Source organism: Zonotrichia albicollis, chromosome 6, assembly GCF_047830755.1.
Source record: "Zonotrichia albicollis isolate bZonAlb1 chromosome 6, bZonAlb1.hap1, whole genome shotgun sequence".
NCBI classification, from domain to species: domain Eukaryota; kingdom Metazoa; phylum Chordata; class Aves; order Passeriformes; family Passerellidae; genus Zonotrichia; species Zonotrichia albicollis.
The window spans coordinates 56,258,444-56,284,437 of record NC_133824.1 but is presented as its reverse complement, the minus strand read 5'-3'; the positions used below and the strand labels follow the sequence as shown (position 1 = coordinate 56,284,437).

The 25,994-nt window shown below is 39.0% G+C and overlaps 1 protein-coding gene across 8 annotated transcripts in view; it reads left to right on the top strand.

The window, feature by feature from the left end:
* NELL1 (neural EGFL like 1) overlaps positions 1-25,994 on the top strand; it is a 273,376-nt gene that overhangs the window by 78,063 nt on the left and 169,319 nt on the right. For all 8 annotated transcript variants that reach the window (XM_074543909.1, XM_074543905.1, XM_074543908.1 and 5 more), the window contains exons 11-12: positions 1,555-1,654; positions 11,175-11,303. In XM_074543909.1, the coding sequence (XP_074400010.1) occupies positions 1,555-1,654; positions 11,175-11,303 (229 nt within the window). The remainder of the gene's footprint in view (positions 1-1,554; positions 1,655-11,174; positions 11,304-25,994) is intronic.

Genomic DNA, 25,994 nt, shown 5'->3' with positions numbered 1-25,994 from the left:
TCATTATCATTCTTGTTAAACTTTCTGATATATCCTTTCTCTTTCCTTAGTTAGTTTTAGTATAGCATTCAGTTTTAGTATAGCATTCTTTTAGTATAATATCATATCAAAAAATAATAAATCAGCCTTTTGAGAACATGCAGTCAGATTCTCACCTCATCCTGGGGACCCTCACAAACACCACATCTGGTCCTTCAGATTATGAGAATGATGGCTTTAATGAGGTTTTGTCTATTTTGGTATTGGTTTTCCTCAGCTTTCCCAGCCCTAGATATGTTTGGATCATATTTGTAAACTTGTCTCTGCAATCATGATAGCTGGAAAGTGAAATTTCTTCATTTGAGGAAGGCAGAAATTCTTATTCCACCTTTTTGTTCTGGCATCTGAGATGTCATGAAAAATGTTCTAGGCTGATGTTAAGGAGGGGTTTTGGCAACATAGCAGGCTGCCTGCTTTCTTAGTGAAATTTCATAGCTTGGAAAATGAGATTACTCAGGTGTGGGCAGTCCTGTGGGGTAGTTACTGTAGTTCCTACTGAGCAAAAATCCCAGTCGTTAATTTTTGCTCCACTTGCTCATTTTCAGTGCTGGCATAGCTGCAGAAGGGGTGCTGAACAAGTCAATTATGGTATGGAGGAGGCTGGAGGGGGGGATATGGTAAAAGAGAGGGCTATTTTGGGACAAGATGTTAAGAAACATGGAACTAAGTGCTGTAGAGCTGTTTGGTGTGGAGACAAAGTGAGGCTGATCTGCTGGATGAGAGAAGATGGAGTAAAATTTGGTGGAAAAATCTCCCCATGAAGGCTCCATGTCTATGATTACAGAAAACTTCTACCAGCATCTAGACCTCCTATCATAGTCTTATTCTAAATCTAGAAATCAAAATCATAGCAATGTCTTTGGCTTGATTTTTCCACAGCAGTTTCTGTAGGGCTCTCTCAAGATGAGCTTTGTTCTCTGAAGGATCTAACTTTGGAAATAAGGTGATCGGTAATTCTAAAGAACAGACTCTTGGACACGACAGAACAACACAACACTTGAAAGTACTGGTCTTGCTGTGTAAATTGGAGTTGAATAACTTATCAATGAAATGTGTGGACTGGGAAATAACAGGAATAAAGCTCAGATTTGCAGAAAGCAGGAAGACTATATTTAAGCTGGATTGAAATTCTTAAATTCCTTCGAATACTTGAAAAGAAGATAACTACATGTTGGTAAAATGAGACTTGTACCAAATATGAGACTACATATTGAGACTTTTACCAAATGAGGCTTTTACCAAATATGAGACTACATATTTGGTAAAACTAGCATAGAATTTTGAGGTGAAATGCCTTGCCTTTTAATTTATTTTTTTTTTAATGCAGAGAAATGCACAGTAGATTACTGAAGATTTGATGTTATGGTGGAACAACTGAACTTAACTTGCTTCTTGCTAATTTACCAGTGTTGTTACTGGAGATTACTAGTGCTGTGGATGGAAAAGTATGTGATCCTTGCCATTGCATGTATTCTCACCAATGTAATTTTAAAAAAAAATGTTGTTTATTTTCAGAATGGAGTTTTAGTCAAAGTAACAGAGACCTGTCCACCACTGAACTGCTCAGAAAAGGATCATGTTCTTCCAGAGAACCAGTGCTGCAGTGTTTGTAGAGGTAAGCCAGCCTGGGAGGAGTACAAGTTGTTGGTTCAACAGGAAATACATTGAAAAAAGCAATTCCTTTTTAATAAGATATTAAGTACCTCTATAAGCATGATTCTAAAACCACTCTGTGATACTCCTTTGGTTAGAAGACTTAGCAGATACAAAGCTGTAATTGAACTGAATTAGGCTGGAGGAGGGAGAAAAGGAAGAGCTGGAGGAGAAAGGAACCATTATCTCCTAAAACATCCTATTAAAAGGATGTTGTATTTGAAAAAGAAATGTATTTTGTTCCTTATACCTGCAACTGCAGGGTTTTGAAAGTGTTTTTTCAAGGTCTCTATTTTAAAATCTCAAAAATAGCATTAAGATTCTAGTTGGATGGATATTAGGAGGTTGATTTAGATCTGAGCACTCTCAGGACTAATTTATGAATTAAGCGGGACAATGAAATAGTACCAGTGCAAAACAAAAATGAAAAAATGAGTGCTAGAGCCCAGAATCTAATTTTTCCTCCTTCCAGAGGATATTGAAACGCAGGTTCCTCTTCCTTTCAGCCATGTGAGTCCTGGTTGTAGGCTGGAGCAGACTGAACAGGCAATAACTAAAACCTTAATTGAGGAAATCCCCTTAAATGAGGAACATGCAGGTATCACAAGGTTAAGGCTTGAGCAAGCTTTTTTTTTTAAAAATGTGTTCTAATCAGTGCATTGCTGGGTGAATAATCATTCCCTGGGTATTTATCTCTGTTCCTCATCTCTCCCTTGGTGCTGAGTCTCAGATGGGCTCAAGGGGAGCCTGGTCTCCCAGGACTCACATGCAGCCTTCAGTGATGCCCCTCAGAAATTCAAGCAGGAGGTGCCAAATGAGCAGGAGACATGTGCAGCCTTAGATGGTTATTGAGCTCTGCTGCAGTATTTGTCTTGCCTGTGGATAAATTCCTGCAGTGCCATTGCAGATGGCGACAAAGGGGCTCTGAACCTCTCCCTCTGCCAATAAATATTAATTAGTAAATATACATGGTTAAATATTTACTGAGGCCTTGAACTTAAAAACACATGCATGTGGTTGCAGGGACCAGCATGCTTGAGACTCCCTCTTGGGTCATGGTCTGAGAATATACACATTAATTAGTTCAGCAGTTTCTAGAAACATCTGCAACTATTTAAGCAGGCAGTAAATGTTGCTTCTCTGTCCCTCAGAGGGCTGGATGTCTTAATGATACTTCTTAACAGATGGCCCAGTTTGATGTAGTGCAGTGCTGAAAAAGAATGTATTCATTACTTAAAAGGATTAGAAATACGAAAGCTTCAAAGTTGATGGAAGATAAAATTCCATAATTATTCACTTCCATATTATTGTTAGTGATAGGTCCTCTTTTTAGATATTCATTCCCAAACTGGCTTCATTATTTATAATATAATATGAATATGGATATTTATGTGATGATCTCTAGAAGCAAGGGAAGAAATTGTATTTTCCCTTCCCAGGAATACTGGTACATGATGCATTCAATTTGACACATTAAACTTTCACTTCAGTTCTGCTTTAGCTGACTGCTGAAACAATACTTCCTCTTTTTGTATTTCATCATGGCTTTTTAAAATTCTTTTGAAAATGATGCTTAAAGATATGATTAATTTTGTCAACTTTACAAAGGCATAAATTCAATTTAGCACTCATAAGTTGCTTTTATATCTTGAAGTAGAATATATGCTGCTTGACTTCAATTGCATGCAGCCCCAAGCGGTAGTATGTAATTTTATCATGTGCTTTTGTTAAAAATGGATATTTATTACAAATTCCATATTTGATGTGGGTTTTATCCAGCAAACAGGTGCTCTCTGTTATAGCAAGCAGGCCACAGTTTGTGATCCTGTTCTGTTCCAACATATCCTTTACTGGGAAAGGATAGATGGCTTCTCTTGTTTGCAGAACTGACTTCTTTCAGAGACTGTGTTCAGCTTCTTTTTGTCTGAGCCAAAGCAGTGAGGAAGACATTGTAAAAATTGCTGTCCTGAATAAGCAAAATTATTTGTTGGAAGGCCACACAGACCATTTGCACATCACATGCAAATTCCACATTGTATGAATGATGATGCAGGTAATTTGTCGCATTAGTCCTTAGCTAAGCCTTAAGTTATTCAACAGAATATTTAGCAAATGTTTACTAGCAGTGTTAAAGAAGAATATTATTTCTGTGTTAATTTTGTCAGTGCATGTTGGTGACTGCTAGGTTCTGGGCTTTGTAGCAATTTGTGAGTTTTTAGTATTTGTAGTTTTGGAAACAGAAGCCTTCTACTGAATTTCATGTTCTGTAGAATTATAGAATACATTTTCTGAATTGGGCAAGGTTGAAAGGGTTGCATCTTGTGCTTTTCTAGCTGCAGCAAAGGAATTTCCATGTAATGAAGGGATAAATATGAGGGGATCAGCAGAAGGAAAGAAAAGCACAGAAATACAGAATCTCCATGATGCTGTGGTATGAGACTGTACCCTCTGAAGTGCTGCCCACAATAACAGCTGAGTGCCATAGCTTCTGCAGGGTAAAACATAAATCTGAGGTGTTTATGGAGATGGAAATTGTGAGTCAGCAACGAAAAGAGTTGAACACTGTTATGTGCAGAGCTGGTGGCCTTCCTGTATGGTCATTATTGTTTGTAAATGGTAGGGAAAATAACGCCAGCAAATAATGCCTGCTCCTCTTCAGGCTTGCCCCGTGAGTTTATAGTGCAGCAGAAGGTAATAGCACATAGCTAAGAGGCAATTTCCACATTTCAGGGAAGTGGTTGTGTGAGGTATGCAGGTGAGAGCAGTATGGAAGAGCTCTGCTTTAAAATGACAGTTTATTTGTGTGATTTCATGTACTGAATTCATAAATGGACCTCCCCACATCTGTATATGGGATCTATCCTTGGCTGCCATGTAGAGTATATCCAGTTTTTCCTTTCATCTCTGTGCTTTAATATAAATGTCTGCTTTAACTATGTGGCCACTTTATACTTTCCAGCAGGACAATGTGGTGTTATTAAACTGTCTTTTAGGCTTACAGAAAATTTAGTTAATTTTCAAGTTTCACAAAGAATCGTGTCACAAAATACATTTTTTTGCTACTTTTGAGAATCGCTCATTTTTCTTACAGCATGCCTGCTACATTTTTTATAGCCCAGGGACAGAACTAATATAAAAAATAGTGTCATGAAAGTGTTTTATTGTTCCCTTTAGCTGTTTTTCTCCTTGCCAAAGACAGTGTATAATTTTGAAAGAGTGGATTTTTTTTTTCTTTTGCATGAGTGATTCAAATAAAACTTCATGAGAGAATTTTTATGTTGTTGTGCTCACAATTTTAAATATGTAAAAATAGCCTTAACAGCCTTAGCAACTTCAGATGTGCTCTTCTTAAAAGAAAGAGTGTGATGAAATAATGAAGTAGTGACAGTGGTTTTGTTTCTAGAGAAAAGAATTATTTGCTGTCCTGCAGTATGGTGGGACTGATGGATTTAGATTGCTTGCTGATACTTGTTAGGAGGAAAGGGAGAATCTTATTGATGAGGTGAAATATACATTTTACAGCAGGGAGCAGCATTTAATTCTAAAACTGGGGCTTCTGCCACCCCTCTTTGTGCTGCTTTGGGAAGGTTGTTAGTTTTTCACTTAGAGGGTGAGAAGGCTCTTCAGTTGTGCATGTTTCTCATCTCTTCCTGCCTGGCTGTGAAACTGAGGTTTGACTCTCCAGAAATTGAATTTTTCCCATTTATTGCTGTGAGGTAGGAGTTATTTCAAGGTTTTAGATTTATTAAGATTTAATGGCAGTTGATAAATATGAATTAGTTTATTTCTAAACCTAGTTGTAGCGTTACTTAGGATTTAGAAGAGCTTTCTGTCTGAAAAAGAAGAAATCTTTTTAAGCTTGTTAGGCTGTGTAGTTACCATTATTCTTTTGCACACTGATAAGCACTGTGTAATAAGCTCTGCATTCACAGAGCAGCTTGAAAGAATGTATGAAGTTGCTGTTTTATGTCAGACAACTGAGTTCTGTCCACAGTCTCTGAAGGTGTGAAAGCTGCTGTTCAAAGTGCTGCTTTGCACATGACTCATTAAAAACTGATTCAGATCATGGAAAGACATAATTGGTAATGCAAATTCTAACACTCGTCCATGACTTCTCCCTCAGAGTTACCTTACATAATTATGTTGTAACTGTGGGGTTAAATCCTAACAGTAGAAAAGATTTTGAGATTGGAACTACCTTGGATTTTTGAACATTTGCTGGTGCTTTAACAGAAGCAGTATAACAATTTTTGTTTCCACATTTAGAGATTTCTCAGTATAAAACAGTGAAATAGAGGATATCTTGAAGAGCAAGAGAACAGGGGTTTTACAGTATTTGATGTGAACAGCTAAGGCTACTGTAAGAAATACAGAAAATTGTCCAGAAGTTAGAAGGAAACCCTCAGAAACAAGGAGAGGCACATCAGTGTTGACCATAAAAAAAAGTAGGAAGAGATACGGGTCTAAAATGTATTGATTGCAGCTGAAGTCTTGAATCAGCTCTTGCATTTTACAATCAATAATTAAGCCAAATCACCAAGTATGTAAAAACCTGGGTGGCAGCACAAACCAGCTTAGTGTGCTGCTCTGCAAAAGAAACCAATCCAGAAGTGTCACCATCACAGCAGGAGATGGAGGACAAGAAGAAGGAGGAGGAGGACAGGACATGCCCAGATTCCTCCATCTTGCCTTTTGAACCCCCATTCTAAATCCCCAAAATTCTACTTTTTCACCCTGTGACAAATTCACTGTCATTCTACTCAAACCCTTGTGGCCTGTAACTCCTCACACAAGGTTGGTAATTGTTTCCATGGGCTAAAACCAAAGGCACAGGTGTTTGTGACTCTGTGCCAAGGTCTCTGAGCCCCTGCCAGGGTCTGCAATCACCCAGGGCAGCCAGAGCAATGTCCTGGGTCCCAACATCCCAAAATGGAATGAATTTTTTATTTGAGATATCTGACTTGGGGCAACTAAGGCCTACCCATTTGTGCAGTTCTTGATGCTGCAGAAGAAACCATGATGGTTTTATGGCTGCAAGCATGTGTCTGGTTCTTTTCCTAATTGTCTTAGTACATTTATTAATGGTCATTCTGTCTTCAGAATCAAGGAGTGGAAACTTGTATTTTTTAAGAAAAAGAGCAAACATTTCAGCAGCTTTGATGAAGGAAGAGAGCAATGTTATCAGAAATGTCTGGAGAACGAACAGAGGTCATCAGGCCTATAAAAATCTAAACACACTCTTGAATATTTCATTCCCCTGGTAGTACCTAATTGTGTTTTGGATGACTTTGAAGGGCTATTGTGCAGGAATTGTGTGTGTATGTGCAGGGAAGATGGTTTCTGGCATCCGTTCTGAATGCATTCATCTGTAATTTTAATTCATGCTTGCCTTGTCATCTGTGCTGGCCTGAAATTCCTTAAGATTATCAGAACTGTTTAAGATTTTCTGTGGTTTTGTTAAATCCTCTCCAATTGCCTGCTTGCTGTGATGATTCTATTTTAAGCCATTCTTATATTTAGAGAGGAGCTGACTATCTCAGATAAGCCTTTGCTGAATATGCTGAATGAAGTGTTGTTTTGGCTGGGCAGTGGAGATTCATGCCCTCTGCAGTCTCCCACCCATGTGGGATTTAGGGATCCCACTGCAGCATCAGTGGGTGCTTTTGGCACCTCTGGAGGTATTTTTAAGGAATCCTATCAGCCATTTCACACCAAAGAATTGATAACAATCAGATATTTGGCTCTAAAACTCATGCTGGGGAGAATTTGGACCAATGTCTAAGAAATCCAAGAACCACACATCCTTGATAATCATCTTTTGGCTCTTTTGTAGTGCTACTTTTGCATTTCTGCTGGGAAAAAAAAGCATCTCTGGGCAGACCTCTGATGCAAGCAATGGTGTGCTTTTTCAGACAGAGGCACAGTGAACCCTTGCTCTTCTGTTCTCTCAAGTATATTTTTTCCTGCTGGTTAAGATCAAATTACAGTTGTTTTGTAAAAGCTTGGTGACATGAAATGTTGTAGCACCATGTGTGCTCTTAGCAGGAATGGCTTCCACTATCCACTCACAGAGGTATTGAACACGTTTGCTGAAATGCTGTTGGAAAGTGGAGTCACTTCTAGACAGCAGTTTTAACAGGGAGGAATCAGTGTTTCACAGGTCTTTGGTGATAATAAACGCCAAGACAGTGGATGTTCTATGATTGTGTATTCCTAATGACAGGAGAAAAATGGAATGTCTTTTAGAGCCTTGATTTTCTCAAGTTACAGAACTGGAATTACTTCTATAAGTTAATTTTTTAAAATAAATATTGAAATTAATTATTAATACTATTATTTAAATATAAAATAGGTGTTAAAATAATTCTTTAGATTTTTTTATGTAATGTTCCTTTAATAGCCTTCAAGCTTGAAAAGCTGATTCTGGGTGGAGACGACTCATATTTGAATTGATAAAGGAAAGAAGACAAATACAGATTTTTCCAGAGATTTTTTTAAAAACAGGTGACAGCTCTAGTGGCAAAAAATGGATAGGTGGGGTAGCCATCATATCTACAGATAAGGTTCAGAGATGGCAAATATACAATGAGGGATTCACAGGGCTGTGATGTGAAAATTAATCACTGGCTTGTGCATGGGAAAAAGTGCTTTATTTTCTCAAGTTACAGAACTGGAGTTTCTTTTAAAACTTAAAAATTAAATATTGAAATTAATTATTAAAATTATTATTTAAATATAAAATAGACATTGAAATAATTTTTTAGATTTTTTTAATGTAATGCTCTTTTCATAGTCTTCAAGCTTGAAAAGCTGATTCTGGTTGGAGACTGTTTGTATTTGAGTTGATAAAGTAAACAAAATCAATGCAGATTTTTCCGGAGATTTTTTTAAAAACAGGTGACAGCTCTAGTGGCAAAAAATGGATAGGTGGGGTAGCCATCATATCTACAGATAGTTTTCAGAGATGGTAAAGAAACAATGAAGGATTCACAGGGCTGTGATGTGAAAATTAATCACGGGCTTGTGCTTGGGAAAAAGTGCTGTTGGAGTGGTTGATCTGGGACTTGCGATTGGAGTTAACTCTGAGAAGCCACCAACTTGGCTAATTGTCTTAAATTTGCCATGGGCTGATCATGAGGTAAAATGTTGACTCACTGGGATAAAAAGAGCCTGGAAACAGAATTTTGTTGCAGAAAGTTGCATGATGCTACATACCAGCACACTTGTGACTAAAACATACTGATAGAGATGAAATTTTTTTTTACAGGTTTGGATGAGAGGGAAATAGAACTAAATATAAACCAAATAACCTGAGACAGAGTAACAATCCATGTGATATTTTCATACTGCCCAGCTCAATACACTGCTATGTTACAGAGGTTCTGACCCAGAAATAGTCAAATCAAGCTCATACTGCATATGACCTCAAAGGAGAATTATTATTCTAAAGAAGCAGGAAGCAGACCAGGATGTCATAGTCTTAGGGGAAACAAAGAAAATATTATAAAAGTTACTGTCTCTTGGATATTATCTGGAATGCCAGTAGAATAGTAATCCTGCGTGGGGACCATAAATCAGATGCTGAAGGGGTGAGTTTGAGGAAATGGGTTCCAGTGTTCAGTTTCAATTATAGTTATAAAGGCAGAAATGAGAAGTCAAGTACTGTGATTGCATAAATGGCTAAAGGCAGTGTATTGGCACCCTATTTTACCAGTCTAAAATGTACCTGGGCTCCACAAGGCTGGATCTGGAATACTTGAGTTGTTTTTACCAGACTGTGAAATGAGTGAAGACTAGAAGGGATTACTGAAGGTTTCATTAAGGGAATTGGTTCTTTTTCTCATTCTGGATTACAATGAAAGAAGGAGTCAGCTGAGCACAAGGAAGGGTACCTTGGCTGGTAGTAAAATGAATTTGAACTTTAAGTGTAGAACTGGATGTTGACACTGCTAACAAGTGTTAACATTTTTAAAAAATTACCTCAGAACTCAGCATTAGATGATCAGACACATAAATCTGGAGTGCACTAAGCTGGCACCACCTGAGTGTTAAATTAGTACACAACTGAAGTGTGTGTGTAAAAATACAGTAAAATATAATATCAAAGGAAGGGATAGAAAACTAAAAACACATTAAAATATGATATCAAAGCAAAGGATAGACAACTAGTAATGCATTAAAATATAATAGAAAGCAAGGGATACACAACTAAAAATGCATTAAAATATGATATCAAAGCAAGGGATAGACAACTAAAAATACATTAAATATGATATCAAAGCAAGGGACTTAAATAGAGACCTGAATCTGGCATTTAGATGTTAAAGTCTGGGTTGTGTTTTTCTTAGCTGCTTTTAGGGGGTTTTAGGAATTTTATGATCAATGAAAGAGAACTTTTAGTTTGCTCCTTTATGACCAGGTGTAACTGGCAGAAACTGTTCTGGTGTTCAGATCAGCACAAGCTGGAATAGATATGTGTGGGTTTCTGCTTTTCCTCCTTCCAGGACAGAAAATGGATACAAAATAGGATTTACCAAAATGACTGCTTATAGATCTCAGACAAATAGAAATGGACTCTTGGATATTAATAGGGAAAATCCATAGAATATACATCAGTGAAGGGAGGAAAAAAAATTCCTGTTGTCAAATTCTGTAAGTTATTTCTTAACTTCCAGTGGAGTGCCTTTAGAGATGAAGTTACCATTACTTTCACTTTAGACTTAAACAGAGAAAGATGTTGACATGTCTCTGAGAAATACTGAAAATCAGAAAGAAAGAATTTCAGCCACTTGTACCTTTACAGAAGGAGGTGGGCAAGTTCATCCTATTTCTAGAAATAAGGAATTAGAGAAACTGTTCACAAAGAAATTACTGAGAACCTGTGTGAAGGAAAAAGGAGAGATGAATAAAAATTCCCCTTGATAGAACATGATGCATGGAATAATTATAAACTGTAGAAACAATTGAGCTGGTTTTTGCTGACAGAATTACAAGGCAGTGTATGAGGTTGCTTTGACTACTCCTACAATTTTGTGCAGTGTCTCATTTTGGTCTACTAAAAGCACACGTGGCTGTGCATAATAAGAGAATTTTGAGGGCTTTTTTTCTTATATTACACTTCATTGTCCTTTTGATGTAAGTTATTTTATTAGCATTGCGCTTCCTGACAATCAGAGACTTAATGCTACGTGGGTTCAGTAGAACAGTAATGAATTGTCATTGCTTCCTGCTTTGGAGTTGTCTTTTTTCCTGAATAAAACCAGTCATACAAATATCTTTTCAAAGAAAATGGTTTTTATGAGAATGAATTGATGGAGAAATCCAAAAAAAGTCTGTGTGCACCAACTACGTTTATTTGGAATGTAAAATGAGAATTTGGAATGTAAAATGCTCAAGTTTTTGAGTGACACAGTCAATGTAAATAGCTGAATATCCGAACTAAATATGTTTTAAAAGCCTGTTGCATGTTCCTTGTATTTTAGGCCATAACTTCTGTGCAGAGGGGCACAGGTGTGGTGAAAACTCAGAGTGCAAAAACTGGAACACAAAAGCCACTTGTGAATGCAAGAACGGTTATCTCTCTGTCCAAGGGGACTCAGCATATTGTGAAGGTAAACAAAATATTCAAAATATCCATTCCCTGAACACCTTATTCAGAAACATGAAATAAATATGTACATGAATATGTAATATGTAATATGAAATAACTTTCGTTACATATGCATTACATATGAATATGGAATATGCAAGATGAAGTAAATGGTAGATGAATGCACTTCATTGCAAAGTTCAGTTCCATGGTGGTGAATGTGACAGGGCCCCTTTTCTGTGCCCATGAATTGGGGGTTCCAGGTGGTGCTGCCCCCCTGTCTGTGGGTGTATTGCATTGCTGCAGTTGTGTCTCTCTGCACCACGGTCACGCTGTCAGGACAAATTTCAAACCACTGTTATTCAGATAATAGCACCTACCTTGTAAAATGTTTCTTAGAGAACAGTGTCTTCATAAGATGCGTTAATGCAGGAGGTGGGAATTGTGCAGGCATTTGTGAGAATGGTAAGTGTGAGGGAGTGCTGTGGCTGGGATATAAAAATGATGACCTGCAGTCCTTCCTCAAGCACTTCTGTGGGACAGGTGCTTTGCTGAAATGGCTTTCCTATGGTACATGAGAGACCTATTTCTGAGAAGATTGCAGCTGAGGTACTTCTGTTCATGGGTTATGCCATCACAGGAGTGAATGCAGTGGAGTATTACTCTCCTTCTTGTTTCCCAGTGTTTTCTAGAGCTTGTTATTCAGAGCTGTGATGTAGTTCTTAAAAATAAATGGATGATTCAATGTGTACCACATTCCTTCCTGCCTTTGCATTGTGGGTTGGGTTTTTTAATACTCTTGCATGTCAGGCTGCAATATTTTATTTTTTGACCATCGTAGGAAGTTTTTGAGCTACTCTGTAAAAAATATTTCCCTTGATTGTTTTTGCAATAGTGCTGGTGATGGAAGGGGATGGCGTTTTTGACAAGATGTCAAAATATAGCATAAGAATTGAAATACTGACAACTGAGGATGTAAGAATAAAAAAAGATGTGTGTGGATTGTGCTTAAATGATCCTGCATTCATAAAAAGGCTTTTTAGTGTATACAAGTGAACAGGATGGCTTGAAATAGCATTTTATAAATATAGTCAGTAAAGTGTAGCTTTAAATCTTATGGTATTTAGTATTTTCTCTGCAAACATTAATTTGCATGGTCTGTTATATTCACTTTCAGTCACTGGAAAAACAGTTCCCACATGTGTTCTTACAGGTAGGCAGCAGATATTTTGTGTATAGAGAGAAACTTTTTGTGTACAAAAAACTGAACAACTGCTTTTTACATACTGCAGGGACTTCTTGGGCATCAGAGGACAGGCTGTTCATCAGCTGTGATACATAACCCAGTGTTAGCTGGGTTCTTTTTTGCTGTTTTAAATAATTACAGTGCTTAGTATTTCTATTTACCTAGATACAGACTATCCCTTCTTTCTTCTGTGGAAAAGATTTGAACATCTTGACCCAAGCAGTTTTGGAGATATTGGCAGTACATTAGTGGTAGTGATGGTGGAAAAAAGAGCTTTAAAAAAAAAAAAAAATCAGGAATTGCAACATACCTGGGTCTATGTTGCTTGAATTTTTGGAAGGGCAAATTAAATCCCTGCCTTTGACCCACTGTGTGGGTGAAACATGAGGACACAGAACAAACAGCTGCTTTTGCTGCTGGAGACCGTGGGATAGAGGGGAGTGTTGCTTTCTGCATTCTATGAAATGAGGTATTTGCTAGAAGGAGTGTAGTTCTCTGCAGGTAACCCAGGACAGAGGCCCTTGAGCAAGGGAGCTGCAGAGTGACAAATTGATCAGCCAAGAGTGACTCCTTTCAGCCCTGTGAAGAGCTTCCTTCCACTCCTCCTTCCTCTGCTTTCTGCAGAATTCCTTTTTATGCCTCTCTAACCTCATTCCTCTCATCTACGTGTTTAATCTGCTAAATAGAATAATTTCATAGCTGGCTGTACAATAATCTCAAATGCATGGTGAAGCTGGGATTTAAACAAATGAGAGCAAAGGCACATGTCTGAAGGTACAGTTTAGCAGGAGCTTGAATAGTATGGATTTTCTTTTACTGTTTTGAATTTCTGTGTGTGAGGATTAAATACTCAAAACACCTGAGCAACAAATACTAAACATCCAAAACACCTGTGGAAGCAAGGAAGAGCTCATGCTCAGCTGTAGCTCTGAATTTGTGTTTGTTTTTGCTAAGCCTTTAAACTCTGGACGTGTAAGATTACTCTTTTCCTTTGAGGTGGAAGGTTAAATTATTTCAGACCTGTGATATGTGCTGGTAAGTGGCAGCTTAGTTTAGAGTGCTCCAAATCATTAACTTGGAGCTTTCCAGATTTCTCATCTCTTCCAGTGTACTTGAAGTAGTTGTGCATGTCAATTGTGATGTCTAGTATTATTTTACCTTACATATGATTTTTTATTTCTACTTGCTCTCACTCACGGTTTTATCCTGCTGGAGTTTGGCATCATTTCCATTTTGTTAGATCTCTGAAGTACTGTGTTTGAGTCTGCTCTGCTTTTTGATAAGCATTTGTCTCTTTTTTAACTTTGCATAGTCACATTAGCAGTACAGTGGAAAAAAGAATTAAAAAGATTCTAACTTTTATCGAAGAATTGGCATCAACAAATTTGTAAAAGAAATAATTTAAACCTGAGAGACTTTCACTATTTATTCTCAGCAAGTACTTTTCAAGTACTTAGAAGCTTCTTATGTCAAGATGTACATATAAGATAACCACTCACTATATGCATTCCATTTTTGAAATAACAGATGTATTGAGGGAGGACTGTTTCTGAAAGCAAACAAGTAAATGAAGCTTGTGATGAATGAAGGAGATAAGTGGAGATTCTCTGGGTTATGTAAAAGCAATATATTTTACTCAAAACCAGAAAAGTTGGGCTTTTTCTGATTTGCTGAGATTTGGCTGCTTGTCTTGCATACAAGATGTGGTTTGAGGTTTGCCTAGAGCTGTGGGTGCTCAGGCACAAGTGTTGAAGCAGTGTCCCTTTGTCACACAGGCATGGATGAATGCTGGCACTCCTGCAGCTGAGCTGGCCAACCCAGGCCTGCAGGATTGCAACGTTGCAGCTGCAGCAGGGTGTGCGCACTTGCAGCTCTCAGGACAGGGCAGACGGACACCTGCACTGAGCATGGGGAGTTGTATGTGTGTCAGTGCCACGTGGGCAGCAGTGACATGTGTGTCAGTGCCACGTGGGCAGAACCAGCACCAAAATATGAAATTGCATGTGTGTTAGTGCCAGGTGGACAGCAGCTTGTGGCAGAACCAGCATGAAATTTTGAAGTTGCGTGTTTGTTGTTAGTGCCACATGGGCAGCAGTTTGTGGCAGACCAAAATGTGAAGTTGCATGTGTGTTAGTGCCAGTGACTACGTGGGCAGCAGTGACATGTGTTTTAGTGCCACATGGGCAGAACCAGCACCAAAATGTGAAATTGCATGTGTGTTAGTGCCACGTGGGCAGAACCAGCACCAAAATGTGAAACTGCATGTGTATTAGTACTACATGGGCAGCAGCTTGTGGCAGAATCATCACCAAAATGTGAAGTTTATGTGTGTTAGTGCCACATGGGCAGCAGCTTGTGGCAGAGCCAGCACCAAAATGGGGACTCTGTCTGAGCTGTGTGATGCTGGTTGTTCCAGATGTGTGTGTGATGTGTGCACAGACCTGCAGATACTTGTACTCCTGAGCACTTCTGCAGAGCTGAAAACACTGCAGTCTGTGCCTGTTTTGCAAATAATAGCATGGCACTACTGACCAAGAGGCAGGAAAGGGTCAGCATGTGGCGAGTCTGGAGTTCAGAGATGATAAAGGAAAATCAAGGCTCCTCAGCTGGGAGCCAGGGTTGCTGCTAGCTAGCATGCTGGTGCTCACTTTTTAGATAACAGGCAAAGGGCCATCTCTTCTGAAAAGAATTCCTGCCATATATATTTCACAGTGAAGGGGAAAAGAATAATATTTCTCTGCCACATTTCAGCTCCCCATTCTTTATTACCTTCTTCGCTTGAAACATTTACAGCCCCTTTCTACCTGCAAAGTTATGTTGGTACAAAATTGATTTTTACCTTGGTGCTGTTGAGATCTGATCCATTGTGAGTGCTGCTAAAATCTGATCTATCTGGGGTAGACAGCACAGGACAAATGCATGTTTCTTCTCACTGACAAGGGTGCATGGAACAAGAAAATCAGTGTTAACCTGAGCCATCCTTTGCACCCCCAAGAAGCATCTCATGGAAGGGGTACATTGGCATAGCACAAGGTGTTTTGTCATGTTACACAGCACGTGCTCAGCCAGTGTCACCAGAGAATGGTCTGTGGTGACAGGTGTCACACAAGGAAAGATCCAGTCACTGAAGTGGACCTGCAAGATGAATATTCTCATTTTATGTTGTATTCTTTCCCTCTGTACCCAAGTATGATCTCTGGGATGATTCCTGTATGACCTGACCCTCACCTTAGCACCACATCAGCTTAAAGAGTGATGAATCAAATTCCTTACCACTTATGAAAATCAATGCAATTTTTGACCTTGATGGAACGCTCTAGAAGCACGCATGACTTTCAGGAGGAACATGACTCAGTCGTTCTTTCCCTTCTGTGCTCCCAAAGTGTTATTTAATCTGTTGTTAACAAATTATTGCTCATTTCTAAAAGATGTCACAGAAGCTCTGAAATGCTAGCCAAATTCAGAAAATCTGCCTACTTTGTGCTCTGAGGAAGAGTTATGATAATTTTAGTGGGCTTGGCAGATTTTGGGGAGATGAAATAAAGACAAATGAAGGCTTAGGGAGAAAAGAGTGTTCATTTTCCACTGAGCATGGATCCAAGCATGCAGCATGGGGGCCTGGCAGAATGTCTGCCTAGTGTGCTTGAAATCTCAGGACTTGGTTGCTAGCTATTGTAAAATAAAACCATATTTAATTTCCTTGTAATTTGCAAGTATGTTCTAGACACATACAGTGGTTTTTATTGCTTCCAGTTTCTCTTCCTTTGAACTTGATACCACATGTAGTCAGGAAATTCTTTACAGAAAGATAGATACGTAAATATATTGAAAATATCTGTTCTGAAGGTACATTAGTGTAGGTTTTGTCAGGAAATGTTTCTTTTCTGAAAGTCAGTTAGAAAAAAAATTGCAACACAGAAGATGCTGGGTTTTTTTTCCCATTATTGCAGAAATCAGGAAAAATTAATGATTTTTTTAGATTAATGATTTTTTAGATTTTTTATATTTTTTAAATTAATGACTTTTTAGATTAATGATTTAGTTCCAAATGCAAAGACATAACTATCAGCGTGCTTTAGTGAGAAAAAAAAAGTTTAGTTCTGTTGCAAAACATAGTGGAACAAAAAAAAAAAACGTTCATCATAAAGTGGGGCTTCTGTTACAGTTGTGAAGATGAGAGAGCTTCATAAAGCTTACCTCTAATATTTAATCCTTTGACTCACCACATTCTGTGCATAATTAACTGTTCAGTGTGCAGAACTTTCCTCAAAAAAGAATAAACCCAGTCCTACATATGGCCCTCAGAGTAGAAGTCTGCTGGCAATCCACTGAGTTTTCTTGCTCTATAACATAAGGTGAATTTTGTTGAGTTTTCCCCTCCTCCTCTGTCTTGATTTCACTGCAGCTGTTCTAATTTCACTGCACTGTGGCTTGGGAGGTGACATTAGCATTATGTGGTGCCATATAAACTTTGTGTGGCAGTGATGTACAACTGTGCTTTTGGATGGGCTCCATTGACTCCACTTCTGGACCTGCTTTTAATGAGAGTCCTTGTGTTGCTGAAAGGAAACCTGCATCACAAGATGTCTGTGTCCTGCAGATGTTCTGTGTGCTGTGATAAACTTGTGTTCTGTGCATGGGTGTGGGGGTACAGATACATCTGCAGAACTGGGCAGGTTTCAGGTGATTTCATGAAGTTAAGGATGAATACTGATGGTAAATGCACGGATTTTTTTTTTTTTTAATCTATGCAGAATCCATAGAAAAGGGGAGGGCAGGAGAAGAATCTGAAAATGTTACAGTCAAATCATCATCTCTGTCTCAAAGATAAAGGGGGCAGTGGTTCAGCTGGAACAAAGTTCTCATGGGGATTTTCAAAGCAAAACCCAAACCCCCCCTGCAATGCCATAATCCCAAACAACCCCCCCACGCCTTTTATAAACATGGAACTCCGTGCCAGGTTGCTTTTTAAAAGGTTTTCTTTGACAGACACTTGTTAATCTACTTTTTAGTATTTCAGTTACCTAACAGTGTCAAATTTAAACTTTTACTATGTAGGTAATCCTATTTATCAGTGAAAGTCATTTCTCCTGGTGATATAAAACAAATAATATGTTTGTCCTGCCTACTGTTTCCAGAGAGAGAGAGACTTTTTATTTAAAATTATTCCCTTAACCATCACATGAACTCAAAATCATCCTTTATAAGATAATCCAAAGGCAGGCACTTGTCATTTGTCCTGCCCTTGTGGCTATGTGGACTTTAATGAGTGAGACTGCAAATTCCTTGTGCTATGAGCTGCTGGTGGAGGAGCCTGAATTAAACCCAAAATAGAGCCTTTCCCTCAAGTTCATTGGATGGTGGTAAATTCCAGGCACAGATTATGTTCTTGCCAGTGAACAGAAAGAGTTCAAGCAAAATACTAAAATTTTTATCCTAAGAAGATTCAAGAGTTTTTTGGAAGTGATGTTTGTGCCTCATATGGCTCTGGATAGATTATTTCTGTTATCAAAGCTGCTTTTATATTTACAAGTTAATTAGTTTAAAATCATATTACAGCTACAGAAACCTGGAAAGTGGAATTACTTGCCATCCCCTGGAGTAACTTTAGTTCTTTTGGTGTAATGTCGTGCTGAGATTTATATGAAAATAAATTCTAATTTCTAATAAGGTAACCATATGTTTTGGTGTTGCTGTAATAAAGTGTCATAAATAATTATGGCTCCCAAGGAATTCAGGCCTGCAACTGTCAGTTCTTGTGTTAGTAACTCACATTTGAACAAATTATAATCATTGCTATTAAAGGAAAAAAAAAATCCTCACTCCTGCAGGATGGCAGTCTTGCTCTGAAGATGTTGAAATTTTTGTTCACATGAAGAGATTGGGGATCTTGTGTCCCCAAATCAATAAATGCCCTTACACGTTAGGGTTGCATTCTCCTGAATTGTACAGGATATAATCTGACAGATGGGTTAATGAAACCCAGTGCCATGCTGTTGGCTACTAATCATAGTGAAGATCTGTGTGTTCAGTGCTGTGTATCTGGGCAGGTTTGTCTGGTTTGCTTTCCCACCTGGAATCTGGATAATAGTGCTAGCAGCATCCTGTGTTGTTTTGCCAGGGTAGTGTGAGGTTTACTGGGTGCAGGATTGCACAAGGAATAGCACAGTGATACCACAAAATCAGCCAAAGTAAGTGTAGAAAAGTAATCAAACTGCTTACCCAGCAAGAAATAAGTTGTTGGGTTTTTTGCAGTTTTATTTTCTAAGTGTTATTGACAGCTGAGGGCAGACATTCTATAAAATATTCATGTACGTATTTAATTTTTAGAAAGAGAATTCCTCTTAGTCTGTAAGATTTTTGACAGACAAATCAATTCCATTTAAGTAGGTAGCTGCCTCTAAAAAAATCTCAAAAAAGTATTTTTCTAATACCCCTATTTAATGATCTGCTTCTGTGTACCTGTATCTTTTTGGAGGCTGATAAAAAGTTATACAAAAAAAGGTAGTGAGACTTTGATTTAAATAATTGAAATCAGTACAAATGTATGTACAGCATCTACAAAGGCAATCCTTATATTGATGTTAGTTTCCTGTTGATTTGCTGACTCTTATAATAGTTTTAGTATTCAGTAGGTTTTTTTCCAAAAACGATAACTTCTCATTTTTCCAGTTGGTGTATCTGTTCTTCATGTCTAAAGGTAAATTTCAAAATATTCTTTAGGTGTTCAGTAGAAACTTTTTCAGTATCTGTCCTTATCACTTTCTTTAAAATTTTAATTTCTAAATTAGAATCTTAGTTTTCCTTCCTGCTATGGATATTTTCTGACTAACTGCATTACAATAACCTAATTTTTTTATTGCTTTTGTTGAAGATGTTTGCAGTGTTTGTATCTTGTGTTGTTTCTATCTTGTCCTGAGCTCACTTGCTGAAGCTGTGCATGCCTGATACGAATGAGGCATGTTCCTGTAGGGATCACTGTGTTTAATAATAGAATATTATTTTCTCTCCACTTACAGGCTTAAGGAAGTGCTTGAAAATAATTGGGATTAAATTGACAATGCAAAAATGCAAACTCCTTTTTGGCTCTCATCTTCCTTGGGATTGTTTACTTCTCTTTTTCATTTTATTATTTTGTTTCCCTAATTTTTATGACTTATATTATCCCTTCAAGCTTTCACCAGAGGCTGTGTCTGTGCATCTTGGTAGCTATTAGTAACTGAGATAATTATAGGAATACACAGCAACATCTTATTTGACCGTGAGTTAGTGTTAGCTCAGAGACTGCTGTGTTCTGCAAAACCAGAGAACATGCAGAGAGTTTGCACTGAGCAATGCCTGTGTGCCTTGGGCTGGCTCTGCCTGGGCACAGGGGTGGGTTCCTGGGGCAGTGTCACTGACACATTTTCTGAAAGATCCTTTTGCCAGGATCTGTTCTCCTGGGAAGCTGGGAACCCTCAGCTCCTCCATGTTTTGCTGCTTTGGAATGTGGATCTGGAGAATTGTTTACCAGCATGTGAATTGTTTTCACTTGATGACCAATCCTAGTCCAGCTGTGTCGAGGCTGTGAGCAGTCACAAGATTTTATCATCATTCTTGTCTATTCCTTGCTAACCTTCTGATGAAATCCTTTCTTCTATTCTTTTAGTGTAGTTTTAATAGATCATTTTCTTTTAATATAATATATATCATAATAAATCAGCCCTCTGAACCATGGAGTCAAGATTCTCATCTCTTCCCTCGTCCTGGGACCCTCAAACACCAGCACAGGGCAGCTTGGCCACTCTGCTTGCCCAGTGCTGGTGCCAGGTGTGTCCGTGCTCACAGGGGTCTGAGGATAAGGGAAGAGATGAGAATCTTGACTCCATGGTTCAGAAGGCTGATTTATTATTTTATGATATATATATTATGTTAAAACTATACTAAAATAATAGAAGAAAGGATTTCATCAGAAGGCTTGAAAGGAAAGAAGAATGCTAATAAAATCTTGTGACTGACCAGAGATTCTGAGCTGGCTGACTGTGATTGGCCATTGATTGGGAACAGCCAACATGGACCAATCACAGATGTGCCTGTTGCATTCCACAGCAGCAGATAATCATTGTTTTTCTTTTCTTCTGAGGCCTTCCAGGGTCTCAGGGGAAAAATCCCAAGGCAAGGATTTTTCATAGAACATGTCTGTGACAGCAGGACCCAGTGGCTGCTGGTGCTTCCCAGGGAGCAGGAGGTGCACTGAGGCCTGCCAGCCATCCTGGTGGCTGTTCAGGGAGCAGCAGTGGCCATTCCCACTTTTTCTGTTCCTCAGGAGAAGATCACTGAGGTTGTGTTTCCTGCCTTTTGGGTCCCCCATCCATGAGGCAATAAACCAGTTTTGTGCAGGGTTGATTCAGTGCTCCCTGCCCAGTGACAGGTCTGAGCTGTTGGCTGGCACACGTGAGGGCGCCATGGCAGTGAGTTTGTTGCTGATGCATTCCTGCCTCCAGGAGTAGGAATAGTCCTGATTAATTTTTCTCCACAAAGCCCTACCTATAATTTGGGCATTGTTTTCCGCTGTGGGTTTCTTAGGCAAGAAGAATTTTGCAGTACTCACATGGACTTTTATTGTCACTTAACTGACAAAATGGTAAACCGGGCAAGCCTGTGGGAAGATGGAGATCATTGTTAAAAACTGGGGTCTGTGTAACCCATTGGTTCAGTCTCCTAAGACACCAGTTCATGGAGAGTGTCAAAAAGAAGTAATGTCTCATCTTATTCTGTAAGGAACAGGTTTGATTTCCAGGAGCTGTGACCATCACTCATGCATGTGAGTTATTTTTTGGTGAAGCACTTTGTTTCACTGGAATTATATAATGTCTGTTTAAGAACCACTGTTTTGATCATGAAACATTTCCTCCATTTACTTGGGCAGAAGTGACATTAACCTTTGAAGGTCAGGCCTTCTGCTCTCTTCTGGAGGTTTTTTTAACCCATTACCCCTTTGGTGACTTTATTTGCTTTCTAACTTTCAGTCTAGTTAGCTCAATCAGTGCTGTTGAAAAGGTCAGTGGCAATCTGAAGTGCATCTAGTTTGTGGAAGGATGTAAGGCACAATTTTCAGTTGCTCTTTTCTATGAAAATCAATTCAGAGCCTGACACTGCCACAGTGTGTGGTTATCATCTGATGATTTTTCTGTACAAACAATACCAAATTTGGCTCAAACATGACCTGCCTCGTGGCTGGTGGGCAGCTGAGGCTTGGCAAAACTGGAGCTGCAGTGCACCAGCTTCCTTTTTAGCAATTAGATCCTTGCTAATTTTAAATAAAAGGCTGCAGAACACTGAATATTGTGAAGATGCAGAGCTTTAACCAAACACTGTTTTGGTTGTCAGGAGTACCCAGGTTTGTGTTTTGGGTACACCAGGAAATTGTCAGCTCAGTCTGAGAGCTAACAGATTGTGCCAGTCCTTTCTTGGGTAGTATTGGCATTATTGGATATTCAATAATGTGCAGCAGATGATGAATTTGGGGATGAGCTGAACCATCCTCTCTCATTAAATGTTTGGAGACAAATGAATTTTAGTTTCAGATGAATAGAAAATTTTTTCCCTTATTTAACAGAATATAAATAACTGGAGCTCGGTATAGCTTGGAACATCTTTTTGCAATTCACATAAATCTTGAAATGAATTAATGAGGAACATGGAAAAGAGGACTGCATCTTGGACAGAGGAATCTAATCAATGTGTATTCCCCTGAGCTATATCTGTTTTGTGCTGGGTTCCCATTGATTTTGTAAACAGTTTAGTGTTAGCCATAATCCCCTTTGAATATAAATCATTCCCGGCTAGTTTCTCCTGTGTTTTAATTAAATCTCAACTGACTGACTTGAGAACTCTTCCTTCAATATTATTACTAAACCAGGTAAATTCTCCCTTATTTTCTTCACAGACTTACTCTGACCCCTGTGGAACCTGTAGGTATATAGAATTCTCAAGAACTGGTGAAGTTCACAAAACCTAAGATAGCCAGAAAGTGCCAAAATTAGAAACTGCCAGAAAATCAGAAATCTTGAGGGATAACCAAGTGATTTTGTAGTAAATGATTTTCTTTATTTGAAATTGTATGAGTTCCTGTTACAGGTGGTAACTCCTGACCGTTCAAAAGAAAAAGGAGACTGAAATCATCCTTCTGAGACTGGAGGGCTGGGACAGGGGCCTTATACCCTCAATCTGGTTTAAGGATACAGGGAACATGAGCTCTCGATTTTCTTTTCAAATGAATTAGTTGGAAAAAGAATTTTGGGAAGAAAAATGTTGGTTGATTGGTACAATTTCTTGGTTCCAGTCTTGGAGAAGAATGTTACCTAAAGAGATGATTTTGAAATGATGCTGTTGTGATATAAGAATAACTATCCTACAACTAGCATGAAAGCTGGCACTGTTATTTCCTGAGAAATAACATAGATTGCTGTAGGAGGTATTTTGTCCTGTAGAGTGACAGACTGCATCATCAGGTAAACTGATTACAGTCTGAGGTTGGAATGTTGTAAGTGCAGCAGCATCAGATGCTGTTCTTTGATATTCCTGCTCAGGAAGGAATATTTGATATTCCTTTTCAGGCAGAGAGGAATTTTGTCAGCTTAAACACTCTGTTTTCACTAACCTGTGAAAGGATTACACCTTTTACCACCCTCCATTTGCAGCCACCAGCTGTAAAGGGAGGGAGGCTCATCATCCATCCAGCAGACAAAACTCCAGGTATTCTCTCCACTCTCTTGTGCAGAGAGCAATTATTGCTGCTCCTTTCCCAGAGCCTGTTCCATAGGCTGTGGCCTGACAGTCACACACAGGACACCCCAACATCAGTAGCAATAATAATACAAGTAGTAAAATAAGTTTGGATCTAGTCTAACTCTACTGCAATAGCTGAATCTCTTCATTACTGAGAATTGCTGTATTATATTCATTACTATATTATATTTTTGGACAGGATTTTTCAATGATCATAACTGTTGGAAATCAGGCCTGTTCCTTACAGAATAAGATGAGGCATTACTTCTTTTTGACACTCTCCATCTTTAAATTGCCACTTTATAATCCTACCCATTTTGATAATTGGTTTGTTCATATTTGGGTACCAAAATTCTTTCTAAAGTGGAAAAGATTGAGGTTTTAGAGTCCTGATCAAATGGCTGATCAACCTTCTCCCCCCCAACTTTCAATATCCATATATGCATAGTTGGAAGGCAGGGATTTTTCAGCTGGAGGTGACTGACTCTGTATTGGTTGTCTAAGGCAGCAGCTGGACTCAGTGGTTTTAAAGGTCTTTCCCTATTTAAATGAGTCTGTGATTAATATTTAACCATCAGATTGGCTTGAATGACATGTGAATAGTGAGATGGAAGGATGAGGATAAGTGATAGGGTGTGGTCAGTTGTTGTTCTTCACAGTTGGTGTCGTGCATTTCCATTGGATGACTGCATGTATCTCTCACCAAGTTTCCTGTGTTTCTCTCATTCTTGGGTTTCTGTGGTTGAGATGACCCTGAGGTATTGAAGTCTCTTTTTTTCCCAGTCCCACGACTCAAGAAGAAGTCGAGATTCATTGGTTTTGTTTTTCAAGGCTGTTTATTTTCTCTTATCTGTTCCATTCCTTCTCTGACCTGCTGAGGTCTGTCCAGCAGGTTGGGTTGTGGCACAGTCCCTGCCCTTGGGGTGGTGTTGGCTTTTTATACTAAGAACTACCTGTGCTTTATTTACAATAATTTTCCAATACCCATCACCTGTGTCAGACAGTCTGTCTGTACCCTAAACCAACCCAGAAGTGTCACCATCACAGCAGAAGAAGAAGGAGAAGGAGGACAGGACATGCCCAGATTCCTCCATCTTGCCTCTTGAACCCCCCATTCTAAATCCTCAAAATTCTACTTTTTCACCCTGTGACAAATTCACTATCATTCTACTCAAACCCTTGTGGCCTGTAACTCCTCACACAAGGTTGGTAATTGTTTCCATGGGCTAAAACCAAAGGCACAGGTGTTTGTGACTCCATGCCAAGGTCTCTGAGCCCCTGCCAGGGTCTGCAATCACCCAGGGCAGCCACAGCAATGTCCTGGGTCCTGGTACCTCATCACATTTTCACCCTGTAAAAGAATGTGTTTCTTCATGTTTCTTCATGTTTATTCATTACCTGGAAGCCACTTTGTTGTGATTAGGAGCAATTTTGGAGGATGTTAATAGCAGGAAGGTGCCACAGAAGTGTTCTAAGCTTTGATGATGTGAGTTCCTTGTTTATGGAGAGAAGCATCGTCCATAGCTGTGTATGTGCTCATACATATTTATACACGAGTGTATTTTAGATGTGAGCTACATCTGTACCTTTAGGCTGTTGTTTAGTCTGTTGTAATCATGTTGCAATAATTAAAATAACAGAGGAACAAACAAACAAAACCTCATTTTAGTGCAGTGGGGCTTATGATGCCTGACAGATAGAAGTAATTAATTTTTTGCATGAAAAGCATACAATAGGAGTTCAGTCAAAACTGTGCCAGCTGAACTGTGCATTGAGGAGGCAATGAGTGCACTTGAACTGTGTGGCATGTACTGATACACCACATATTTGGATTTTTTTGTTTGTTCCCTTCTGGTGTCTTGTTGTACTAAGAGGCTGCATTGTTTGAACAAAGCCTGGTAACTCATGCACGGCTTACTAAATTCTCATTTACTGTAAATACTATCTTGCCTTCAAAAGGTGCCAGTCCTGTTTTTTCCTAAATGTCTCATCAAATCTGATGCAAATCCCAGGCTCTCACTGTGGGGTTGATTCTTGTTACTTGTTTGGAGAGGTTAGCTGTGTAGACTCTCCATCACTTTTTACTTTTTCAATAGGCTCCTTGATTTTCACTGAGATTTCTGAGCGCTTTGCTGCATCCTGTGATCAGTGCATGTTTTTCCTGAAGCTTAGAACAGCAGTTTCGGTTACTGGCACTAGAACTAGAAGTGAATAGTTAAATATTCAGATTTCAGCTGTGCTTGCCTTGCTGCTTCTGGGTTGGTGTGGTGTGAAAGTGGTTTAAACACAATAGGGGTGCTTTCCTGAGCCTTTTATATTTTTTTCCCCTTATCTGTGCATTGACATTATTTTTCTAATGTCTTATTGTTCAAAGTTACTGAAAAGGTTTCCTGGCCTCCCTGTGGGCTCCTTAAATTCCCCTTGCAGTGGGAGCAGAGCTCAGGGTGGGCCCACAGAAGCAGCAGCTGATTGCTGGGGTGCAGCATTGTGGGGTTGCCACAGTTTATCTGTTATCTGTTTATCTATTGTCCCTGCTGATCCCAGGAATGCATTTCCCAGGGTCCCAGGAGCCAACTTCACAAAGCTGGAATGATCCACAGACTTGTCCCTTGCCACAGAGGCAGGAGCAATGCTCACCAACAACAGATATAAATCCCACCTCTGCTGTTTGCTAAGCAGGTGAAGTGTAGGTTTTCA